This window comes from Musca autumnalis, unplaced genomic scaffold, assembly GCF_047663935.1.
Source record: "Musca autumnalis isolate F117 unplaced genomic scaffold, ASM4766393v1 scaffold_1, whole genome shotgun sequence".
NCBI lineage: Eukaryota > Metazoa > Arthropoda > Insecta > Diptera > Muscidae > Musca > Musca autumnalis.
This window is the reverse complement of record NW_027411644.1, coordinates 302,593,681-302,615,869: the sequence shown is the minus strand read 5'-3', so window position 1 is coordinate 302,615,869 and position 22,189 is coordinate 302,593,681. Positions and strand designations below refer to the sequence as shown.

The window sequence follows — 22,189 nt, the reverse complement described above, 5'->3', positions numbered from 1 at the left end:
TTCGACTTGGGTTTTTATGGAAAGAAAATTTGACCATGCCCACTTTTACGACCACTTTTTTCAATTTTATATTTTTATCATTTCTACAAAAACTACTGAACCGATTTTCCTGAAATTGCCAGGGAATGTACAGAGATGGTCCCCGCTTAAAATAGGCTACAAATTCAGTTGAATTTCGGAAAGGGCGGGGAACTTCCCCTATACCCTACTTTTTTAAAAATGTTATATTTACAATAATTACGAATGTATCTATTTGGAAGTTAATTTGCGAGACAATTGTGGTTGTGTCTCCGACCTTGCCTACTTTTTTAGGAACCACAGACTTGACCATACCCACTTTTTAAAATATGTTACATCTACAAAACTACTGAACCGATATTCGTGAAAATGTCAGGGAATGTACAGGCATATTTTCTTGAATTTTTGAAGAGGACATATTTAAAAAAACGCCTTACCTTTATGAATAAAAATCAAATGCTGTCATAACCCAACTTAGGTTTTTTTGGAAAGAAAAGGTTACCACGCCCCCGAAAACAGGTTACATATTTTATTGAATTCCAGAGGGGGCGGGGTACCTCCCCTATGCGACATTTAAAAAAAAACGTTATATTTGCAAAAATTATGTATGTATCGGGATAAAAACTTACGGATTAATCTACAATCTAGGTACTTCTTTGGGGCTTATAGGCCCGACCAAGCCTTTTTTTTAGTATGTCATAACTCCAATACTACTTAAGGGATTTCCATAAAATTTGCAGCAAAAGCTCAATGTTGCCGTTGTTATGTGGGGTACCTTCCCCATGCCTTTCTGTTAAACGCTATATGTATAAGCCAAACTTATGATTATATTGGTTTCAGCATACATTTTGGTAGGCAATGAAGTTGTGTGCACCCTAGGACCGGACCGGGCCCACTTTTTTAATATGTTATATCTTGAAAACTGATGACCACGCCCAATCTTTTCAAAACATTATTTTTCCAAAACTACTGAACCTAATTTTCAGAAAATATTCCAAAATGCTATATATTTGTAGACAAATTTCGGGGCTTATTATTTTATAATCGGTGTATTTGTTAAACTTATGAGTGCATCAGGTTGCAAATTAGTTTTCGAGACAACGGTGGTTGTCCCCCGATCAAGAAAAACTATATATTTACAAATGTACTTAAATGGTGAGGTTCAATGGTCCATCAGCCATGAAAAGCTAAAACATATACGTCTAAATAAGCGGGAGAATTCGATTTAATCATTTTTTAACTTTTATTATTAGATCGCTTTAGGATAAAGTCAGTGACATGGACGATAATAAATCCTAAAAGGCTCAAATTGGCGAAAAATCCGACAAAGTCCGTAAGAGAAAAGCAAGGTTACAGACAAAATCTGTTGATAAATTTAAAATCCTTCTCGGTTTGACAATGGACCGAAGAAGTGAGGTAGAAAATACCTACTTTTGAATTAAAACTCATTACGACGGGCCAGCAGCGCGGACCGGGGTCTGCTAGTATTTTCTATATTTTTTACAACATTGTAGAATATTTGATTGAAGGAACTGAGCCTTCCATGTCCGTTTTGTTCTTGAACTGAAGAAGAAAAACAAGACGGGATTTTCTACAAAAATGTTCCTCCGAGAATTTTATGTACGCGCAGAAAAATATATGTTAGAAATATGTTTGGATCTAAACAAATATTTGTTTGGGACTAATGGCAAATAAATATATGTTTGGATCCAAACATAATTTGTTTGTGTCCAAACAAATATATGTTTGCATCATTTTGTAACATATCTCAATTTTATATGTTTGGGTACCAACATATTTTTTATGTTAGAACATATTTTTTTATGGGTGGAGATTATTTTTGTCAAAGAGAGTAACAACAGGACTCTCGCAGCTGCGGAATGCTGGTTTATAATAAAGAGCTCTGTGCATGGTGTAATAGGACACGCAGAAGTTTTGTCATGTGTATGCGTAAAACACGTGTGTTTCGTGCTTTGTTGTTGTTAACAAACGTAGCAAGCGTAGAGGAAAAGAAAAATTTTTATTAATTATGTTGGTCTTGTTGCTTCAATGTTCTAGAGACAACCGTTGAGTAAAGACGGTAAAGTGAGTGAATAAATCAGTGTTTTGTGTTTTCTTAAAGAAATTGTGCTTTTTAGTAAATTAAATGCCCAATACATTTTATAATTGAATATTTTATTGGACAAGGAAGAAATCGCATTTAAGGTTGGTAATTACATACATATGTATGTTTGAAATATGGTATATCCATATTTATTTATCACATTACATAATTATTTGATTCTAGATGCCGATTCCCCGCTGATGATTTCAACTATGAGGACAATTTGTTTTATTTCACAACTAAGGAGAAGCATTCAACTACGTTTCTATCAGTTTTTCTTTTATTAAAGTGTGTTATGTATTTCTTTGGAATTTTTTATGTACCTATGTGTTTGTTGTTCTTTTGCCTTTCAATAAACAACCTCAACATTTGTGTGTATACTATAGAGATAGCCAGTGAGTTCTTATTGAGAGCAAGTGAGCACACATTTCAAAGTGTTTTACATTGAATTTTACGCTCCCTTGCTCTCAGTAAGCGCCCACTGGTGCATGTGCTTGTTTTTTTTTTGTGCCTTTTGGGTTTGTATTTTTTTGCACCCAAACATATAAAATATTTGCACCCAAACATAAAATTGTTTCTACCCAAACATATATATCTTTGCACCCAAACATAAATATCTTTGCACCCAAACATATATATGTTTGCACCCAAACATATATTTGTTTCCACCCAAACATATATTTGTTTGCAGACCCAAACATATATTATGTTTGGGACTGTTGCAAACATATATATGTTTGCTGCAAAATATGTTTGGGACATATGTTCAGAAGGTAGCTCAAGATGTGACTTTTCAGATGAAAAAAAAATCTTCTAAAAAGTTTGGTAGATTTCTTCTAAAAAATCATGAAATTTTTTTATAGATGTCCATTAATAGGTGTCCATCTGCATCTCTTGGATCTTCTCTAGCATTTGTCGCATGTAAAATATCTGGTTACTTGTGGGTTTTCAGGTTAAAGGCACCATATGTAGTGGATGCAGCGCACAATAACTCTCTAACGGAAAAACCAATTAATTCCAAAATTTGGCAGTCGTAATATTTTGCGCAAACTTAAATCAAGTTCTTAGATGGGCCATATCGGTCCATTCTTTTTGGGTACCTTCCCATAACAGTTAAAAATTTGCACTAAAATGTGTGCGCACGAAGGCAGAAACCGATTTGGTCCATAATGTGCACATCGTGATATTCCGACGAGACATAGACCAGGTTATGATATGGACTATATATTAGGGTGGGGCGATTTGAACACCACCACGGGCGCCTGGATTTTCTGATTATTGGTATTGTCCATTGGTAAAGTCCACTAGACCATATGTCTACGGTGAAAATCAAGCCCCCGGATTTTGACTTGAAGTTTTTTTTCGATTTGGTCCAAACTTTGGATAAGTTTTGTCCAAACACCCACACAAATGTTAAACACGTTATTTTTATGTGTGGTTAAAGGTCTGTTCGAGGATCCTTTCGAAATTTTGACCGAGGGTACTCCTAATAGTAATATTATGTTTTTTTTTGTGAACAAGTCCATGTTTCCTTATATAATGGTCCAAAAACTCTAAATTATATGGTTACCAACTAAAATTACTGTTGAGCGCGATATCTGTAGAGAGGAATGACTACCAAAATAAGAACCACTTTCAAAAAGGACTATGGCGGGTCATTCCTTTAGGTAACTCCCACTCAAAACTTTAGAGCTTTAATGCAAATCCATATTTTTTCCGCAAGTTCATACGCCTAAAATTCTGAAACATGGGGTTTTTAAGGAAAAGTGTTTCAATTCACACAGGCTGAGAGTATATCTCTGTCGGCAAAGCCTATTGATACTTTTTTTCTTGTTTTGTAAGCGTTCGTAAAATACATTTTTGGTGCAAATAACACTGATATTGAACAGTTTAGCTTTATGTGAATTGCGACATGTCTTTCATCCCCTTGCTTGATGCTGAAGACCAAATGTTTTAACCGAAGACTAAATATAAATCCGCAACCAAATTCGTGTTTTATATCAAGTCAGCTATAATACACTTAGATGTTGTTATGACGCCTTTCTCAATCCATCGTTTTTCCTGTATATCCAATGAACGCAAACAAACAAAACGATTCCAGTACCGAATGGCTTCGTTCTCAAAACAAAACAAAACCACAAACTTTTTAATGCAAAAATACGAAAATCATGCGATTACTGAAATGTATTTTGGCTATGCTTTGCCGAGTTGTTTCATTCACCACCGAAACAAAAAGAATTTTTGGCAAACATTTGCTGTGCGAAATTATCAGACACACACACATTTGATTGCTTAACAACCCAGTCAGCTAACATCATAATTAGTGAGTGGATCGAGAAGGTCTTTTGCTTGCTAGCGAGATGCGGAATGTTGTTTTGTCAACCACCAAATTAATCATTCATGTGTTTTGACCTTTTTCGTTTTTTATCTGTTGTTGTGGAATTGAGAACTTTTCGCTATTCGTTTTGTTCGCACTCACGAATGTAAACAAAACGAAACAAAACAGCGAGTTCGGTAACGTGGGTTATGTTTCGTTTTGTATTGTTCCTATGGAAAATACGAAACGGAACCATTGGAAATGTTTCATAAAGTATTTTTACGTACGCTGTGTATGGCAATAATATTCGTCATGTACTTTGAAAGTACATGCTCCAGTGCGAAGGCTGTCCCTTCTCTGTAAACAGTCCGAACATTCCAGGTGCAGATTCGCAGATCATGGACCTTAAAACGCTTGCGGGGCTCATCAACTTTAGAGGGGTTTATTTTTCTTTTCCTTCGTTCTTTCATAGTAGGATGCTTTTTTGCTATGGTAGGCTACTAACCCGACACCCAAACCCAAGTTTCTGTTGTTCTTGTGGTAAAGTTGCCACACACATATGATAGCTTACTACCTTCAACAGGTGACACCATGGGGAGGGAAGTGTCAACTTGAGATGAGATAGGGACAAAGATAAGTCCTGGGCTTTGTTTTGTTAAAGGCGGTCAGTACAGTTACTTGGTATCTTTCATCCCCTACGTCACCCATCAGAAATCATAATATTTATAATTGAAAAGTAAATGTGTTGCATTCCTTCATAGGATATTTAAGTCTAATGTTGACTTTTTTACGGTCATTTGATGGTGGGTGCAATGTTAAGAACACCCACCTTGCGCACTGAATTCCAGCGTTCGATACCACAAAAGTGGCAAAAAAACTACATTTCCTCAGAATTAGAGTCATGAAAAACTTCTCTATAGGTGGTGTCGTAAGACATGCGGTCGGATTCGTCGTTAAAAAACCATATCCCACATCATTGAGTAAATATGAATCGTTGTGTACTCATTGATATGAAATGAGTTTCCCTGTCCCTTCGGTGATGTTTGTGGAAATACATGTAAGTATGTTGAAGTTGGTTATTTTTCTATGTTAAAACTGATTTCATGATTAGTTTTGCTTCAATGACAATAAAAAGTTGAAGTTACTTACTTTGTTGGAGCGTTAAACGGCAGAGTGGTTAAAGATGTATAATACTCTATTATATTGCAGGGTATTAAACAGGAGCAAGTCATTCCTGGTTTGGCTGAACTAAAATATGCGTCTTCTTCCAAGCGTTTATCATAACCGAAAATATCTATAAATGCATTATTAAAATATTTAATAGAAACTTAATTTTTAAAATAATTTCAGACACTCACCATTGTGTTTGGCCAAACAACGAAATTGTGAAGCACGGCATGTTTCCACTGAAACAATATGAGAAAATAATTGTTTGCTGCAATTACCTTAAAATAATATTGTAATACAAAACATTACCTGTTGGATCTGTACTTAAAAAGAACTGCGGCAAAGTACAGTTACAATATTTACGCAAATGTTCCTCATGACAGACATTAACGCAATTGTTCAAAATTAATTCCTTGTCAACATTCGGAGCAACCTGATAATTTTTTAGAGAATTTTCATCCTCAAAAAAGCAGTTACGTTGTTCTTGTTTTAATGGACGAATATCTTTGGAGCTTTCGGTGATTTCGGGACGCACAATAACATAGGTCTCAGTGCCAGCGGAAATGGTATAACCATTGTTTGATAATTGTTCGGGACGTTTTATTAGAATCTGCAAAGGTACAAGGAAACATTAAACAAGTAAAAAAGCGTTATGTTCGGCCGGGCCGAACTTTTTATACCCTCTACCATAAAATGTTCTGAACTAAAACGGAATAATTATTTTCTTTCCTGTCCACAATTTAAGGGGGAGATATTTCATGACCACTGATAAAAAATGGGTATAAAATGTCTTCAATCCGTCTCACATTTATATGGGGCTATATAAAACTGTGGACCAAATTTTGGTGGAGGAGTTTTGTGATGTCGAATTACAGATAGTTCGGTCGAAAATTGGAGATGTTCAGTTAAAATGTAGCTAAAATCCTCAAAATATGGAAAATCGGGAGTTATCGTTATATGTGGGCTATACCAAAACATGGACCTATGTTCACAATTTTTGGCGGAGAAGTTTTGTGACCTCTGGGAATTTCAGACGGCAAATTACAGGTATTACGATCATGAAATTCAGGGGGTACCGTTATATGGGGCTATACTAAAACATGGACCTATTATCACAGTTTTTGGTGGAGATTTTTTGTGATCACTGGGAACCTTAATTGTCAAATTACAGGTAGTTCGCTTAAAAATTGTACTTATAATCTTCAAACTACCGAAAATGGGGAGGTACCGTTATTGGGGGTTGTACTAGAACTTTGACCTATGTTGACAATTTTTGGTGGATTAGTCTTGTGATCACTGGGAACACCAAACGTCTATTTAAAGGTAGTTCGGTTAAAAATAGTAGTTAAAATTCTCAAAATAGAATAGAAGACCCCTTAAGCGGTCTTCTTTAGAAAAAACGCTTTAATCTATATTTTATAGAATAGAAGACGCCTTTAGCAGGCTTCTATAGAACAGAAGACGCCTTAATAGGACTTCTATAGAATAGAAGACGCCTTAAGAGGTATTCTATAGAATAGAAGACGCCTCAACCGGTCTTCTATAGAATAGAAGACGCCTCAACCGGTCTTCTACAGAATAGAAGACGCCTTAATAGGTCTTCTATAGAATAGAAGATGCCTTAAGAGGTCTTCTATAGAATAGAAGTCGCCTTAAGAGGTATACTATAGAATAGAAGACGGCTTAAGGGATTTTCTATAGAACAGAAGACGCCTTAATAGGTCTTCCATAGAATAGAAGATGCCTTAATAGGTCTTCTGTACAATAAATGGCCCTGCAAGACGCATTAAGAGGTCTTCTATAGAACAAAAGACGCTTAAGATGTCTTCTATAGAATAGAAAATCCCTTATGGAATCTTACATATATAGAATATAAGACGCCTTAAGATATCTGTTATAGAATAGAAGAAGCCTTAAGAGGTCTACTATAGAATAAAAGACGGATTAAGGAGACTTCTATAGAGTAGAAGACGGCTTAAGGGGTTTTTTATAAGAGGTCTTATATAGAATAGGAGACGCCTTAAGAGATCTTTTATAGAATAAAAGACGCCTTAGGAGGTGTTCTGTACAGTATATGGCACCGCAAAACGCATTAAGAGGTCTTCTATAGAACAAAGTCTTCTATAGCATAGAAAATGCCTTAAGAGGTCTTACATAGCATAGAAGACATCTTAAGAAATCTTCTATAGAATAGAAGACGCCTTAAGATCTCTGCTATAGAATAGAAGAAGCCTTAAGAGGTCTACTGTAGAATATAAGACGAAGTAAGGAGTCTTCTATATAATAAAATGGAAGATGCCTTAAGAGGTCTTCTATAGAATAGAAGACGCCTTAAGTGTCTTCTATAGAATATAAGACGCCTTAAGAGGTCTTCTATTGAATAGAAGATGTCCTAAGAGGTCTTCTATAGAATAGAAAATCCTTAAGAGGCCTTCTGTAGAATAGAAGACGCCTTAAGAGGTCTTTTATAGAATAGAAGACGACTCAAGCTGTCTTCTATAGAATAGAATACGCCTTTAGAGGTATTTTATAATATAGATGACGCCTTAAGCGGTATTCTATAGAATAGAATTCGCCTTAGAAGGTCTTATGTAGAATAGAAGACACATTAAGAGGTCTTCTATTGAATAGAAGACGCCTTAAGAGGTCTTATATGGAATAGAAGACGCCTTAGAAGGTCTTCTATGGAATATAACGCGCCCTAAGGGGTCTTCTGAAGAATAGGATATACCCTAAGAGGGGTTCTATAGAATAGAAAACTCCTTAAGAGGCCTTCTATAGAATAGAAGGCGCCTTTAGAGGTCTGCTATAACATAGAAGACGCATTAGGATGCCTTCTATAATATAGAAGACCCCTTAAAGGTGTTCTATAGAATAGAAGGACGACAGATGTTGGCTTCTGTAGAATTGAAGACTTCAGATGTTGTCTTCTGTAGAATTGAAGATAACATATGTCGTCTTCTATAGAAAAGTTTCCGGCCTAAGTATGAAGACGCAAAATTTATCATCAAAAAAAGTTTTGTTTTATTCTAATGCATTCTCCAGCAAGATTTATACACTTTTACATGCGCTTATAATAATTGTTGAAGCACTTTTTCCACTCCCATTGAGACACCTCCATAACGTGGTTTTTGAAAACATCTGCAGCATGTTCTGGCTTCCAAGTATGGCGTATAACCCATCAATTCCACGTTTTGTCCAGCCAAAAATGCGCCGGTTTGAATCGATGTGTGAGAGATTCTTCTCTTGTTTAATTTTCTAATTTCTCCGGAGACTTCTGGCAAACAAATTGTATTGCACTACTCAGAATTTACCGTCCTACGTAGCTCAAGCTGTATAGTCGCCACATCAACAGTTTTGCCAAAGAAACAGCGACCATTTGCTTCGAAGTTCTTATTTCGTGAAAGACTAACTTCGAAGATCCACACTGTCGATTGCTGTTTTGTTTCGGGCTCATACGCATAGATCCATGATTCGCCACCTGTGACGGTGTTATAAATATCTATGTATAATATCTTTTGAAGCACCGCCATTGTATTTTTTAACACTTTTTTGCATCAATCCACATGAACCTTTTTTGAGCTATTGTCAAATTGTGCTGAGTCCAACGATAACAAATCTTTTTTTCGCGGCCAAGTGTTCATGCAATATCGAATGTATTCTGGTGGAGGACATCTCCAAGGATGCCCCTTTCTCAAGGTATGTCACATGAGGATCTTGCATTATCAGTTCTCGCACGTCATCAATGTTTTGTGGGCCAAAAACACATCCACATAAAGTAGGGCGTAATTTCGGATAAAAGAATAAAAGAGCAATGGCAACACAGATCGATTTTTTCTGTATTATCAGAAATGGCACAGAACTTCACTGAAACGTTCGATGTATTTTCGGCTTAAACGAACAACATCCATTAACAACTTGTACAGATCATGGTGTAAGAAGTAAGGTGTTTGCATGAATTACAACAACTAACAATTTTAAAATAACAACATGGTTTTATGGAAACTAATGGCCTGTTTCTCTAAGACGATTCGAATTCAAATTCGTTCGAATTACTACCAAACTCCTGTTGTTGTAGATTACATTTGTTTGGTTGAAAATAAAAACAATTCAAATATTTTTCAAAAAACGTAAATTTGGTAGTAGTTCGAACGGATTTTTATTCGAATCGTCTTAGTGAAACAGGCCATAAATGTCAATGGCAACATTTGAATCCTAGGGTCTTTCCAAAATAGTTCAGAAAATAAAAGAAATAAAAGAAAAAATTTAAAATTTAATTTTAATTGGCATCGAAATTACTCTATACATATATAATGTGATACATTCTATGTATGTATTATGAGGCACTGAAAATAACAGATTGGAAATCTATTTATTAAATTTTGGAATATTCGGGGTAGATCCAAATATATTTTGACAATTCAGTTTATAAAAAAAAAGTTCAAACCCGTATGATTGTCACTTACACCTTACATTATTACACCATGGTACAGATTATTGATTAAACCAACAAACATATTATTGTTCCAGCACTTGTTTTAAAATTTGATCAGCACGATAATATAAATACAATGGAACAATTTTATAGTGTATGACATGCTATCATGTATGTGTAAACGACACAGAATAATAGTAGAACTGATTTTTCGATATTTGTTTGACTATTGTTTGGCGATGATGAAAAACTTGATAAAAACAAAAGAAAAAAACGAACGCTGACTAAACAAAATGAAAAGCAGTGAAATAAAAAATGAAAATTGAAATTTTCTGTTTATTTTTGACATTGTTAACACTGTGAACCGAAATTTTGGGGGGTGGAAAAATCCTATTGGAGATGAAAGCCCTTGGTGAGTATATACAGAACCCCGAAGGACAGATTCGCCGTGAGTCGAACTTTCGCGATATGGCGTGATGAATATTTGGCTGGAGACCCTAAAAGCCATCTGGAATCAGCGTTATATCTTTGTTCGCTGTTGTTTAAGCTTATATTTAAGATGACATGTCTTCAGTCAAATCAAATGAGGATTTTTTCGTAGAACATTTCGACCTTCTAACTCGCTTCCTTCAATGTCCTTTTCGTCCTTTATTTCAAGAACCGCAATAAAAGTGGCACAAGATGACATTTTTCAGCTTCGGAATATTCTACAAAAATGTCGCTCGAAAGATTTTAGGTACGGTTCCCAAAGACATAAAATCGATAAAATCATGTTTAAGCGGTCGTTTTTCACTTTTACCCGAATCTTGCTCAGACAGCCCTATATCTATTCATTTCAATACATTATTGTTAACCTATTGATGATCTAGAATTCTCGGAGTCATTAAAACAGTTGTATCTTGTTTTGCTAAGCACGTTAATTTCATTATTTTTTGGAATAAATATCCGGATATCCGAATTATGGAACCGGTTATTCTGATATTAAAACCGAATTTTTATCCGGTTTTTATGAACCAAATAACCGTATATGTATATCATTAGAAAGCTATTAAAATTGTCCAATAGATATGACTAATATGCATTAGACGTTTTAAGCGGTTATGGTGCTGGAACAAAAAAACCGTATTTTTGAACCGTTTCTTAACGTTTGTGAGGATACATTTCTTTGCGTGAAAAAAATTATGATCATGACCTGGGGGGTGGAAAATTCTTTTTGGAGGTGAAAGCCCTTGGTGTGGACATACAGAACCCTGAAGGGCAGATCCGCCGTGAGTCGAACCTTTGTGTTATGGCGGGTTGAATTCTGGGATGGTGACCCATTATTGCAAGCGTAAAAAGTTACGTAAATGAATTTCAAGTGGGTTTAGGGTGCTGCTGGGACAGTAAGTGCTATGTCGGCGTAAGATTATTTTCGTGATATGCCCTAGCCAAATCGGCTGAGGATTTTTTTGTTTTAATATTTTAACCCTGAAATTGTATCTTTCCTTTTCTTTAAAGTATATTTTTATACCTTCTTCAACAAAAAGAGCAGGATAAGAGTAAGACAGTAAATGTTCTACAGAAATCGTCTTAAAACGATTTGACTTAGCACATACTGTCCCAGTAGCACCCTAAACCCACTTGAAATTCAGTTACGTAACTTTTTACGCTTGCAATAATGGGTCACCATCCCAGAATTCAACCCGCCATAACACAAAGGTTCGACTCACGGCGGATCTGCCCTTCAGGGTTCTGTATGTCCACACCAAGGGCTTTCACCTCCAAAAAGAATTTTCCACCCCCCAGGTCATGATCATAATTTTTTTCACGCACAGAAATGTATCCTCACAAACGTTAAGAAACGGTTCAAAAATACGTTTTTTTTGTTCCAGCACCATAACCGCTTAAAACGTCTAATGCATATTACTCATATCTATTGGACAATTTTAATAGCTTTCTAATGATATACATATACGGTTATTCGGTTCATAAAAACCGGATAAAAATTCGGTTTTAATATCAGAATAACCGGTTCCATAATTCGGATATCCGGATATTTATTCCAAAAAATAATGAAATTAACGTGCTTAGCAAAACAAGATACAACTGTTTTAATGACTCCGAGAATTCTAGATCATCAATAGGTTAACAATAATGTATTGAAATGAATAGATATAGGGCTGTCTGAGCAAGATTCGGGTAAAAGTGAAAAACGACCGCTTAAACATGATTTTATCGATTTTATGTCTTTGGGAACCGTACCTAAAATCTTCCGAGCGACATTTTTGTAGAATATTCCGAAGCTGAAAAATGTCATCTTGTGCCACTTTTATTGCGGTTCTTGAAATAAAGGACGAAAAGGACATTGAAGGAAGCGAGTTAGAAGGTCGAAATGTTCTACGAAAAAATCCTCATTTGATTTGACTGAAGACATGTCATCTTAGATATAAGCTTAAACAACAGCAAACAAAGATATAACGCTGATTCCAGATGGCTTTTAGGGTCTCCAGCCAAATATTCATCACGCCATATCGCGAAAGTTCGACTCACGGCGAATCTGTCCTTCGGGGTTCTGTATATACTCACCAAGGGCTTTCATCTCCAATAGGAATTTTCCACCCCCCAGACTTTGAGCTCCATTTTGTTGCACAGTGTAACATATCTACCACTTTTTAATACCTTTACTTTTCTGTAAAACTGGTCATGAGAGAGCAATTTTGACAGTTCCCTCGTTTGGCACTTTTACCATTAAAAAAATGGAACAAATTTATGGTGTGACCACTTTGAAAAATTTAAGCTATCAAAATTATGTGGCAACTCTTATTTAATTTTTTTCATTTACGGAGCGCTATATTTGATTTGGCATTCTAGTATGAAAACATACATTTACCAGATGTTCTATTTGGCAGGCGCAAATAAATAACTGAAAAACAAAATCATTTGTACAGGAAGTGGATAAAGAAAATTAAAAGTTAAGTATATTTATATATTCAATGAAGTAAATAGTCCTGTGACTCCATAAAGATGTGTAATTTTTCAATTTATTTTCTTGTTTATTGCAGAAGTCATTAATATAATAGTGGTCACAGCTATTTCTTTATCAGCGAATGTTAAACTCGTTTTTCTTCAGCCTAAATTAAAACTTGCGCGAATTTTCAACTAAACAATAAATGCAAACAATGGTTATGTCATACGATAATAGCATTCGTAGGTGTGAACGCACAAATTGAATGACTCCAATTTTGACAAACCTAGAGAATATCGGATGGATAAAAGATGTGAAACGCTCATACGAAATTGATGACTAGTGTAAACACCACTTTAGACTATGGGGGATTTAGCAAATCGAGTCGATTTAACCTGACATTTTTATACAATATATGCCCAAAAATCGACAAGTCAGCTGTTTCCGAAAATGTATGAAAATTGTTTTTGTTTCTTTTGATATTTTAAACCAAATGGTACTAAACATAAGTTTTTAAATTGCATTTGACTTATTTAAATAAGTAATCCTATCCACAACGCTTTAAAATCTATAAAAATAGGACAAGTCAGACTCCTTAAGCCGTCTTCTATTCTACAGTAGACCTATTCTACAACAGACCTCTTAAGGCTTCGTTTATTCAATAGCAGACCTTTTAAGTCGACGTATATTCTATATAAGACCTCTTAAGGCATCTTCTATTCTATAGAAGACTTCTTAATGCGTTTTTTATTCTATAGAAGACCTCTTAATGCGTCTTGAGGGGCCATGTATTGTATAGAAGACCTCCTAAAGCATCTACTATTCTGTAGATGACCCACTAAGGCGTCTTCTATTCTATAGGAGACTGTTTAAGGCGTCTTCTATTCTATAAAATACCGCTAAAGGTGTCTTCTATATTATAAAAGACCTCTAAAGGCGTATTCTATTCTATAGAAGACCTCTTCAGGCGTCTTTTATTCTATAGAATACCTTTTTAGGCGTCTTCTATATTATAGAAGACCTCTTAAGGTGTCTTATATTCTATAGAAGACTTCTTAAGGCTTCTTCTATTCTATAGAAAACCTATAAAGGCGTCTTATATTCTATAGAAGACCTCTTAAGACGTCTTTTTTCTTTAAAATGCTACCTTAGGCGTCTTCTTTTCTATAGAAAATCTATTCTTCTTCTTCTTTATTTGGAAATCCGTATTCGGATATTAGCGATCATACAATGTTAATTATTACAGAGTTATTTAATTACATATTATAAAGTTAAAACATTTCATTCAATTATAGCTAGTTCTCTGTTTCTTGCGGCGGTTAAAAGGCTTATTTCATCTTGGTGTCCTGTCCATTCCTGAATGTTTTTCATCCATGTTATTTCTCGTCTTCCTCTTGGTCTGCGATCTTCAATTTTGGTTCTTATAATAGCTTGGAGGAGATTATATTTTCTATTTCGCATAATGTGTCCCAAATAAGCAGTTTTTCTCGTCTTTATAGTTCTGATAATTTGATTTTCGGTATTCATTCGCCTCAGTACTTCATTATTTGAGATGTGATTTGTCCAGGATATCTTTAAGATCCGTCGGTATATCCAAATCTCAAACGAGTGCAGTCTTCTCTCGTCTGCTGCTTTTAGTGTCCATGTTTCTGCCGAGTATAATAGTACTGACCATATGTAGCATTTTACAAATCGTTTTTTGTTTCCAGAGTTATGTCATGGCTCGTTAATATTTTTCTAAATTTATAAAAAGAGTTTCTTCTGATGGATCCCAGTTTTCATTAATTTGAACTCCGAGATATTTGAATGTTGAGACTCTTTCTATTGAGTACCATTGATGCTTAAAGGAGTATTGGATTCGATGCCCCTTCTACTTATAATCATGAACTTTGTCTTTTTTATATTCATTTTTAAGGCATATGACGTACTGGCATGTTCAAGAGCATCTGTTAGTTTTTGTAGTCCTGCGAGGCTGCTTGCAATTAGGGTGGTGTCGTCGGCATAACGTATATTGTTTATAATTGTGTTGTTTATTCTTATTCCGATGTTTTTCGCACATATTGAATCCTCAAATATTTTTTGGGAGTATAAATTAAACAGAAGAGGCGATAGTACGCAACCCTGCCTTACACCTTTCGAAATTGGAACATTTCCAGTAAGTTCACCATCTACTTGAATGTATAGGTTTTTGATGCATTTTATATCGCTATCCTTTAACCCAATTGAAATCAAAATTTCCATCAATTTGTCATGGTTGACCGTATCGAATGCCTTCTCGTAGTCGACAAAACATATATATATACATCCTTTTGTACATCACGGCAATTTTGTATAAGTACATTCAAGCTAAGTAGGGCCTCTCGAGTTCCCATGCCTTCCTTGAAGCCAAATTGCGATTTTCCCATGTGTGCTTCGCATATTGGGTATATGCGCCTATCTTTAAGAATATTTTAAGGGCATGACTCATAAGACTTATTAATCTATAATCTCGCACGTCTTCGCATTATTTTTCTTGGAAATCATAATAAAAGTAGATTTCAGCCAATATTGAGGGTATTGTCCTGTTTCATAAATTTGGTTGAATAATTTCAACAATAGTTGTGTATTTCTTCCATCTAGTATTTTAAATAATTCAGATGGGACTTCATCCGGCCCGGTAGCTTTGTTGTTTTTCATTGAATTTATGGCCACATCTAATTCGCTTCCTGTAATGCGTCTTCCTCTAAAATTGGCTCCTCTATCTGTGTTATGCATTTCTGTTCTTGTGGTATCTGTGAACAGACTTCTAATATATTTTTCCCAGTGTTTCTTCTTCTCTGAAGTTTCGTATATGGCTGTATTATTCTCGTCGAAAATAAATGCAGATGATCTTTTTGAATATATTCCAGATGCCTCTTTTAACTTTTTGTGGATATTGAAGTCGTCATGTAGAATTTGGAGTCTTTCAATTTCCTGGCACTGTTTATTTAATTGCTCATTTTTTGCGGCCCGAATTGCAACTTTTATTTCTTGGTTAATTTCCCAATATTTTTCATAATTTGAGTTCTTATATTGGCTCCTTTCTATGCGAAGTGCGCGTATCTCGTCCGTCATCCATGTGTCTTCTCTTTTAGCTGTTGTGGTTCCAAGGATATTGTTGGTTATGATATTTACGGAGTTTTTTACATTGTTCCACAGATTTTCGACATCTTCTCCATCAACACGCAGAGAAAAAATATTTTTCACTTTTGTTGGAACAAAAATATATGTTTTGGTTCCAAAAATGTATTTGTTTTGTTCAAACATTGTAATCCAAATCCAAAAATACCATCTTTTGTTCCAAACATAGAAAACAAAAACAACTTTCGAATTTCCGCAATATTGTTAAAATCGTTAACAATACCGATTGTAGGAACTATCATAATCTAATTTTGTTTACAAAAAGTATTGTCAATACAGAAAACCAGCCCAGAAATTTTTGATTTGAGTGCCTATACTTCTCATATACACTTTTCGCATAACTTGGATATAAATGTCGCGTATAATATTGCAATCATTGATGAACACAATACATGGTTTGCTGCATTGGCTGACAACAAAGACAAACAAAAAGCCACAAGAACCCACCACAACATAAGGAATAATTAAACACCATAACAAACATGAAAAGGAAAGAAGAATGAAACAAAACAGAAACAAATAAAAGCAAGAGTCTCACAAGTACATACACACAAAAACAAAGGTAAAGGCAGCATGTCATACAAACACACCACAACTCACCAAAATTGTTTTTTCAACACGGCATCGAATAGCGAGAGAAGAGAAACAAATTTTCGAAGAAAAGAGAGAAATATTGTTCAGTTGACACAAACTATTTTTGGATTTACAATACTACATGAGGAATCCAACAATATGTTAACAATACATATTTTGCTCTTGGAATATTGTTGGATCAAACATATTTTTTTCTCTGCGTGAATATTGCATAGTACTGCATAAGCATGACACCGACGATATGTTGTCTTCTATAGAATAGAGGATGACATATGTGCTCTTCTACTGAAAAGAGGACGACATGTGTTGTCTTCTATAGAACCACATATGTTGTCGTCTATAAAATAGCCCACATATCGCTCATTTACTCAAAGAGTGGCATAACTCAAAAAATGCGTTTTTTGAGTTAGCAATTTCTATTTTTTCTACGAGTTCTACTTCATCTTGTGTTAAATTTTGATATCTCTAAAACTCGACGAGTTACAGCTCATTTACTACGAGTTTCGCATAATTTAAGAAAAAGTTTTTTTTGAGTTCATGATGCACTAGAGCACATCTAATCATGCTTGATCTTCCCCAGAAATTTAGCACTGATATCTGGCTAGCTGTTTGCAAAATATGGTCCAAGTAGTTATTTTAGTTTTTGTGTAAAAATCGTTTTACGTATGGTAGTCAAATTTCAATCGCCAACATAAAACGCGTTTTTCTCGAAACTCGATTTTTTGAGATGTGTCACTCTTTGAGTAAATGAGCGACATCTTGTCTTCTGAGGATTGGTAGGTAGGCTTAGGTCGGAGATTCAACACTTTATCTTATGAACAGGAGCAAAATTCGGCTACGCGAATAAAAAATTCTTTAAAATTTTAAGTTTTATTAATTACCAACCAAAACATCATGGTAGAACAAACAAAGTAAAGTAAATACTACAACAAATACAACTCAGAAACAACCACATAGAAATTTGTTTTTGTTTGTAATGTTGGTGTCATTGGTAAATAAGGGAACACCCAAGGCCTACAGCAGGTCGGCCATTCAGAGAACTATTAGGAACATTTGACAACAAACATAATACATATATTATACATTATTGTGATTTTAGTTTCTTTGTATTTTAAATCACAATAATGTTTTTGACATCAAACATAATTATCAGCTGGGCTTATTGGCCGACCTTATGTAGGCCTTGTGTATACCAATATTTTATTGGAAATTAATATTTTTTTTACATTTGATTAAATATTTTGGAAAACATGAATGAAAACTGGTTAGATTTTCAATTTAAATGTTTCCATATCATTCCACTAAATGCATAATTTCTCGCAAAAAATAGAATCCTTGTAAATAGGTTTGAGGTTGCTGGATTCTTTAAAAAAAAATTCTTTAAAAAAAGGAGAAGCTTTTTCAATATTTTGTTTTTGAAATAAAAAAACACATGTTTATTAGGGCTTTATTTTTTCAAACTTATCAAAATACCACACTATATTAACAAATGTTGTACCGCCTCTATAAGCGGTGATTTTGTGTGCGGCACGTCGTTCGGACTTGGAGGAGGTTACATGTCATTGATATGAAAAAATATGGGAAATAGAACATTGGTGGCGTCGTTTTTTATTGGGATAGCTAATACAATTTTGTTTTTCAAAATAGTCTGGCTTAATCCCATTGTTGTTGTTTTATTATTTTAAAACAACTAATTTATTAGTGGAAAAAGGTTGGCATTGTTCGCCAAGGGGTAAGGCAAGGAAGACTAGTTTCGATCCACGCCACTGGATCTCATCAGTTCCCTTGTTTTTTGTTTGTGGATATTCTCCACCGAAGTTATTTTTGTTATATTCCCGCTTATTATTTTAACACCTTCTTGTGCACATACACATATATACTCTCCTTTAACTTACCGTTATTGTATCATCCAGCTTTGAGTCTGGTTTCTTCATAGCGTTGTTTAATTTAATTTGAAATCCCAAACCTGAACCTTGTCCAGCTTTTGAGTTGTGGTAAGGGTAAAATTTACGTCCGTTTTTCTCCTGAGAAATAAACAAAAATTATTTTTTTAACATTGTAATCAATATAACGTTTTCTTACCCTCAACTGCTTTGATTCCGGTGATAATATCGAATTGAATACAAAGCAAAAACCATGTTCGGTTTTCTCCATTATAAACATCGAACAACAATTGAATGGTACACGACGCCAAAAACATTGTCCCTTGACGAAAATATCTTCACATCGTATCGACATGAAGTGTGTTAGATTTGTCACATCAATGCCATCCAACAGCTCCAAATTAACATCATCCATTTCGGCAAAACTATGAAATTGACCGAATGCCAACGATTCCATGTTGCCAACAAATGTTGTAAACACTTCGGCAACATTATGATCAGCATTTGCTGGTAAAAATGTAGATTTTGCCGCCTCAAATCTGCCCCAATTAATGTGATTATTGGGACAAACACCAACGGCCGGAAATGGTATCTGATATACCGGATATTGTGAATTTTCCACAACGGTTTGTAGTTTTTGTGCTGAATAACGTTCAGCCAACATGCCGTAGGCAATACACGTAAGAGTTACACATGTTATAACCAGTGCGCTCCAAATGAGTCTGTGAGTGGCAGAGGTAAGGGAGAAATTGAAGGATATTGAAAATGTTATTTAATTGGGTCATTAATATGATTGATTTTGGTACAGTGGTAAAGGTTTTTTAAAACAAATAAAATCGATTTCAAGCCATGTTGAATTTTTATGACTAACAGTATTGAATGCGATAAGGTTCAGTGATAATTAGACATCGGATTTTGCATATTTGCATATTTTTTATTAATAAAGATACGAAAATTCTGATTGGACCAAAATTCGTTTTGAAGAAAACTGAATGCAATGACAGGCTCATATTTTTTATTTTTTTGCATATTTGCATATTTAGCATATGCACAAAATATGCAAAAAATATGCAAAATATGCAAAAAATATGCAAAATATGCAAAAAATATGCAAAATATGCAAAAAATATGCAAAATATGCAAGTACTTTTTTTGACAAAAATCATCAAATTAAATTTGGAAAGTCATCAAAAAGTGTTCTATATTAAGTTTATTGCCGTTAAACGTCGATTTCTTAGCAGATTATCATGTTATTAGTTATTATTCCGCCACAGCAATAAATCTGGACTAAAAGACTTAGAAAATTTCCTAAAACACAGCCTTCTTATTACAACATAAGTTGCTTTCTAATACAAATTTGTTCAAAAACTCAATCAGAAATGTCAAAATGTATGTATCCAAATATGTTGATAGGTTCTGCTCGGCCAAAATTGTCTGACAGAATAACAAATGAGCTAGAAGTTAAGACTAAGGAAATATTGAATATTACATAAAATCTTTCATATTTAATTAAAAACATATAACAAATATATACGGTGCCATCATGAATATTTCCCTCTGAATTTTCCACACGGAATATAATTTTTAAAAGTGAAATTCTTTTAAAATCAATATTTGTTAAAAGTTGAAAAGTACTAGATTTGCTTCATCATGGCGTATACTAGTCGAATCGACAAAAATATTCCCTTTTTGAGCATAAATACGGAAATAAAAAATTGTGAAATTGGGGAAAGGAAACAAATTCTGCACGGAATTTTTATTCATGATTGCACTGATAACTATATTTTAATACCCTAAGGGTATTATGTCTTAGTGAATGAGTTTGCAACATGCAAAATGAAACGAAATAGACCCACAGTTCCTTTTGATGATCTGCATAGATTCGCATCTCGCCATGTCTTTTTGAAAATAAAGCACAGGTCACATTTATAGACCACTTCGCATAAAAATTGGGGATTTTTTGGCCCTAGGGCGATCCCTATTTTGGTAAGAATTGATTCAGATTTGGATATTGCTCCCATATATACAGTTGATTCGCGATAATCCCTACACCACAGGTTTCGGCGGTGTCCGAATTATCAAAATGTTCGGATTAACGAATTGTAAGGAAAATAAATTATTTTATATGATTAAATCACTCGTGGAAGTTATATAATAATACTTTTTTAAATTGTAACTGCTAATTACGAACACTTAAATGAAAGTGCTCTACGTGTAAAAACTAGTGAGATTTTTCACTCGAAAATCCGGAAAAAGAAAAAGCCAATCAGATTGTGAAAGTAGTGCTAGAAATATGGCATTTTTAAAGTTTACATCAGGATGTAAGCAAACCTAGAGACAGATGCATAATTTCATCGTTTTGTAAATTAATATTCCTTAAAATCTTTGCCTTTTAGGTGTATAGTGCATTTGGCAACTTTAATGACAATATTGCGCGAATATTTTTATACCCTACACCACTATGTGGGGAGGGTATTATAAGTTGGTTTTGCCCAAAAAGTTTGTAACGCATCGAAATAATGGTCGTAGACCCATACTTATATATATCAAAATGAATGTCTCGACGAGTTGAGTTGATCTGGCTATGTGTGTCCGTCCGTCAGTCCGTCCGTCCGTCCGTCTGTCCGTCTGTCCATCTAAACCTTGTAATCACGCTACAGGTCGCAATTTTGATCGGATCGTCGCCAAATTTTGGAAGTTGATGCGGGTCCCACAGAGGAAGAAGCCTATTGATTTGAGTGATAGTCGGATAATATTTAGGGGTCGGAATGGGGAAGAACTCATTTGGAGACAAATTCAAAGTTTTATTCTTTGTGAATATATTGGCTTCTAGTAGGGGTACTCCAACGACAAAGCCTGTCAATGGAAAAAGAAAATATTACCTTTGCATTGGTGTAAAGCAGATTGGCGGAGGTGGTCAAACAAGGGAGATACCACAATAGTCAGTAATGCATCCAATTCTTCCATTTTTTGCAATCAAGCTACAGAGAGAAAGAGGCATATTATTTTTGGTGGTAACGGGTTAAATTCCCTAAAAGAAATGTTTACCAGTGAAAAGCTTATGCACAGGGTTAGTGGTGTAGGGTATCACATGGTCGACCCCGTCCCGACTATAGCCTTTGCTCACTTGTTCTTAATATATTTATTTATATCCTATACAACAAGACTAATGTGTCATGAAAGTTTTGTCCTTGTACTCGATAATTTTTACTAAATGTTGCTGAAACAATTTTTTTACCAACTTCTCCATTAAACAACTGTCAAAATTCAAAGCATTGGTAATAATTAGTACAAATTACACTGTGCAACAAAATCCAATTTTTTTCAAAATGATGGGAAAAACTCTTCAGATTATGAAAGTAGGGCTAAAAATATGAGACACGTGTATCGGCGTTTTTAAAGTTTACATCTAAAAGTAACCAAAGTAGGCGTGGCAAGTTCCGCCCATTTCTAACTTTTTCAAAATATTCGAGTTAAAATATCTTGGAATCTATGCATTTTAGGTATATAGTGTCTTTGGCAATATTTTAGAGGAGGATATGGGGAATATATCTGTTAAAAATTTTAA

At 34.6% G+C, this 22,189-nt stretch overlaps 1 protein-coding gene across 1 annotated transcript in view; it reads right to left on the bottom strand.

Annotated features, from left to right (window-relative positions):
* The window catches only part of ppk20 (pickpocket 20), a 44,480-nt gene that overhangs the window by 1,383 nt on the left and 20,908 nt on the right, over window positions 1–22,189 (bottom strand). Inside the window, exons 2-7 of the mRNA XM_073965369.1 lie at window positions 18,821–19,343; window positions 18,634–18,762; window positions 5,916–6,216; window positions 5,798–5,845; window positions 5,596–5,733; window positions 4,642–4,662 (exon numbers count right to left, since the gene is read on the bottom strand). Coding sequence (XP_073821470.1) covers window positions 4,642–4,662; window positions 5,596–5,733; window positions 5,798–5,845; window positions 5,916–6,216; window positions 18,634–18,762; window positions 18,821–19,343 — 1,160 coding nt within the window. The remainder of the gene's footprint in view (window positions 1–4,641; window positions 4,663–5,595; window positions 5,734–5,797; window positions 5,846–5,915; window positions 6,217–18,633; window positions 18,763–18,820; window positions 19,344–22,189) is intronic.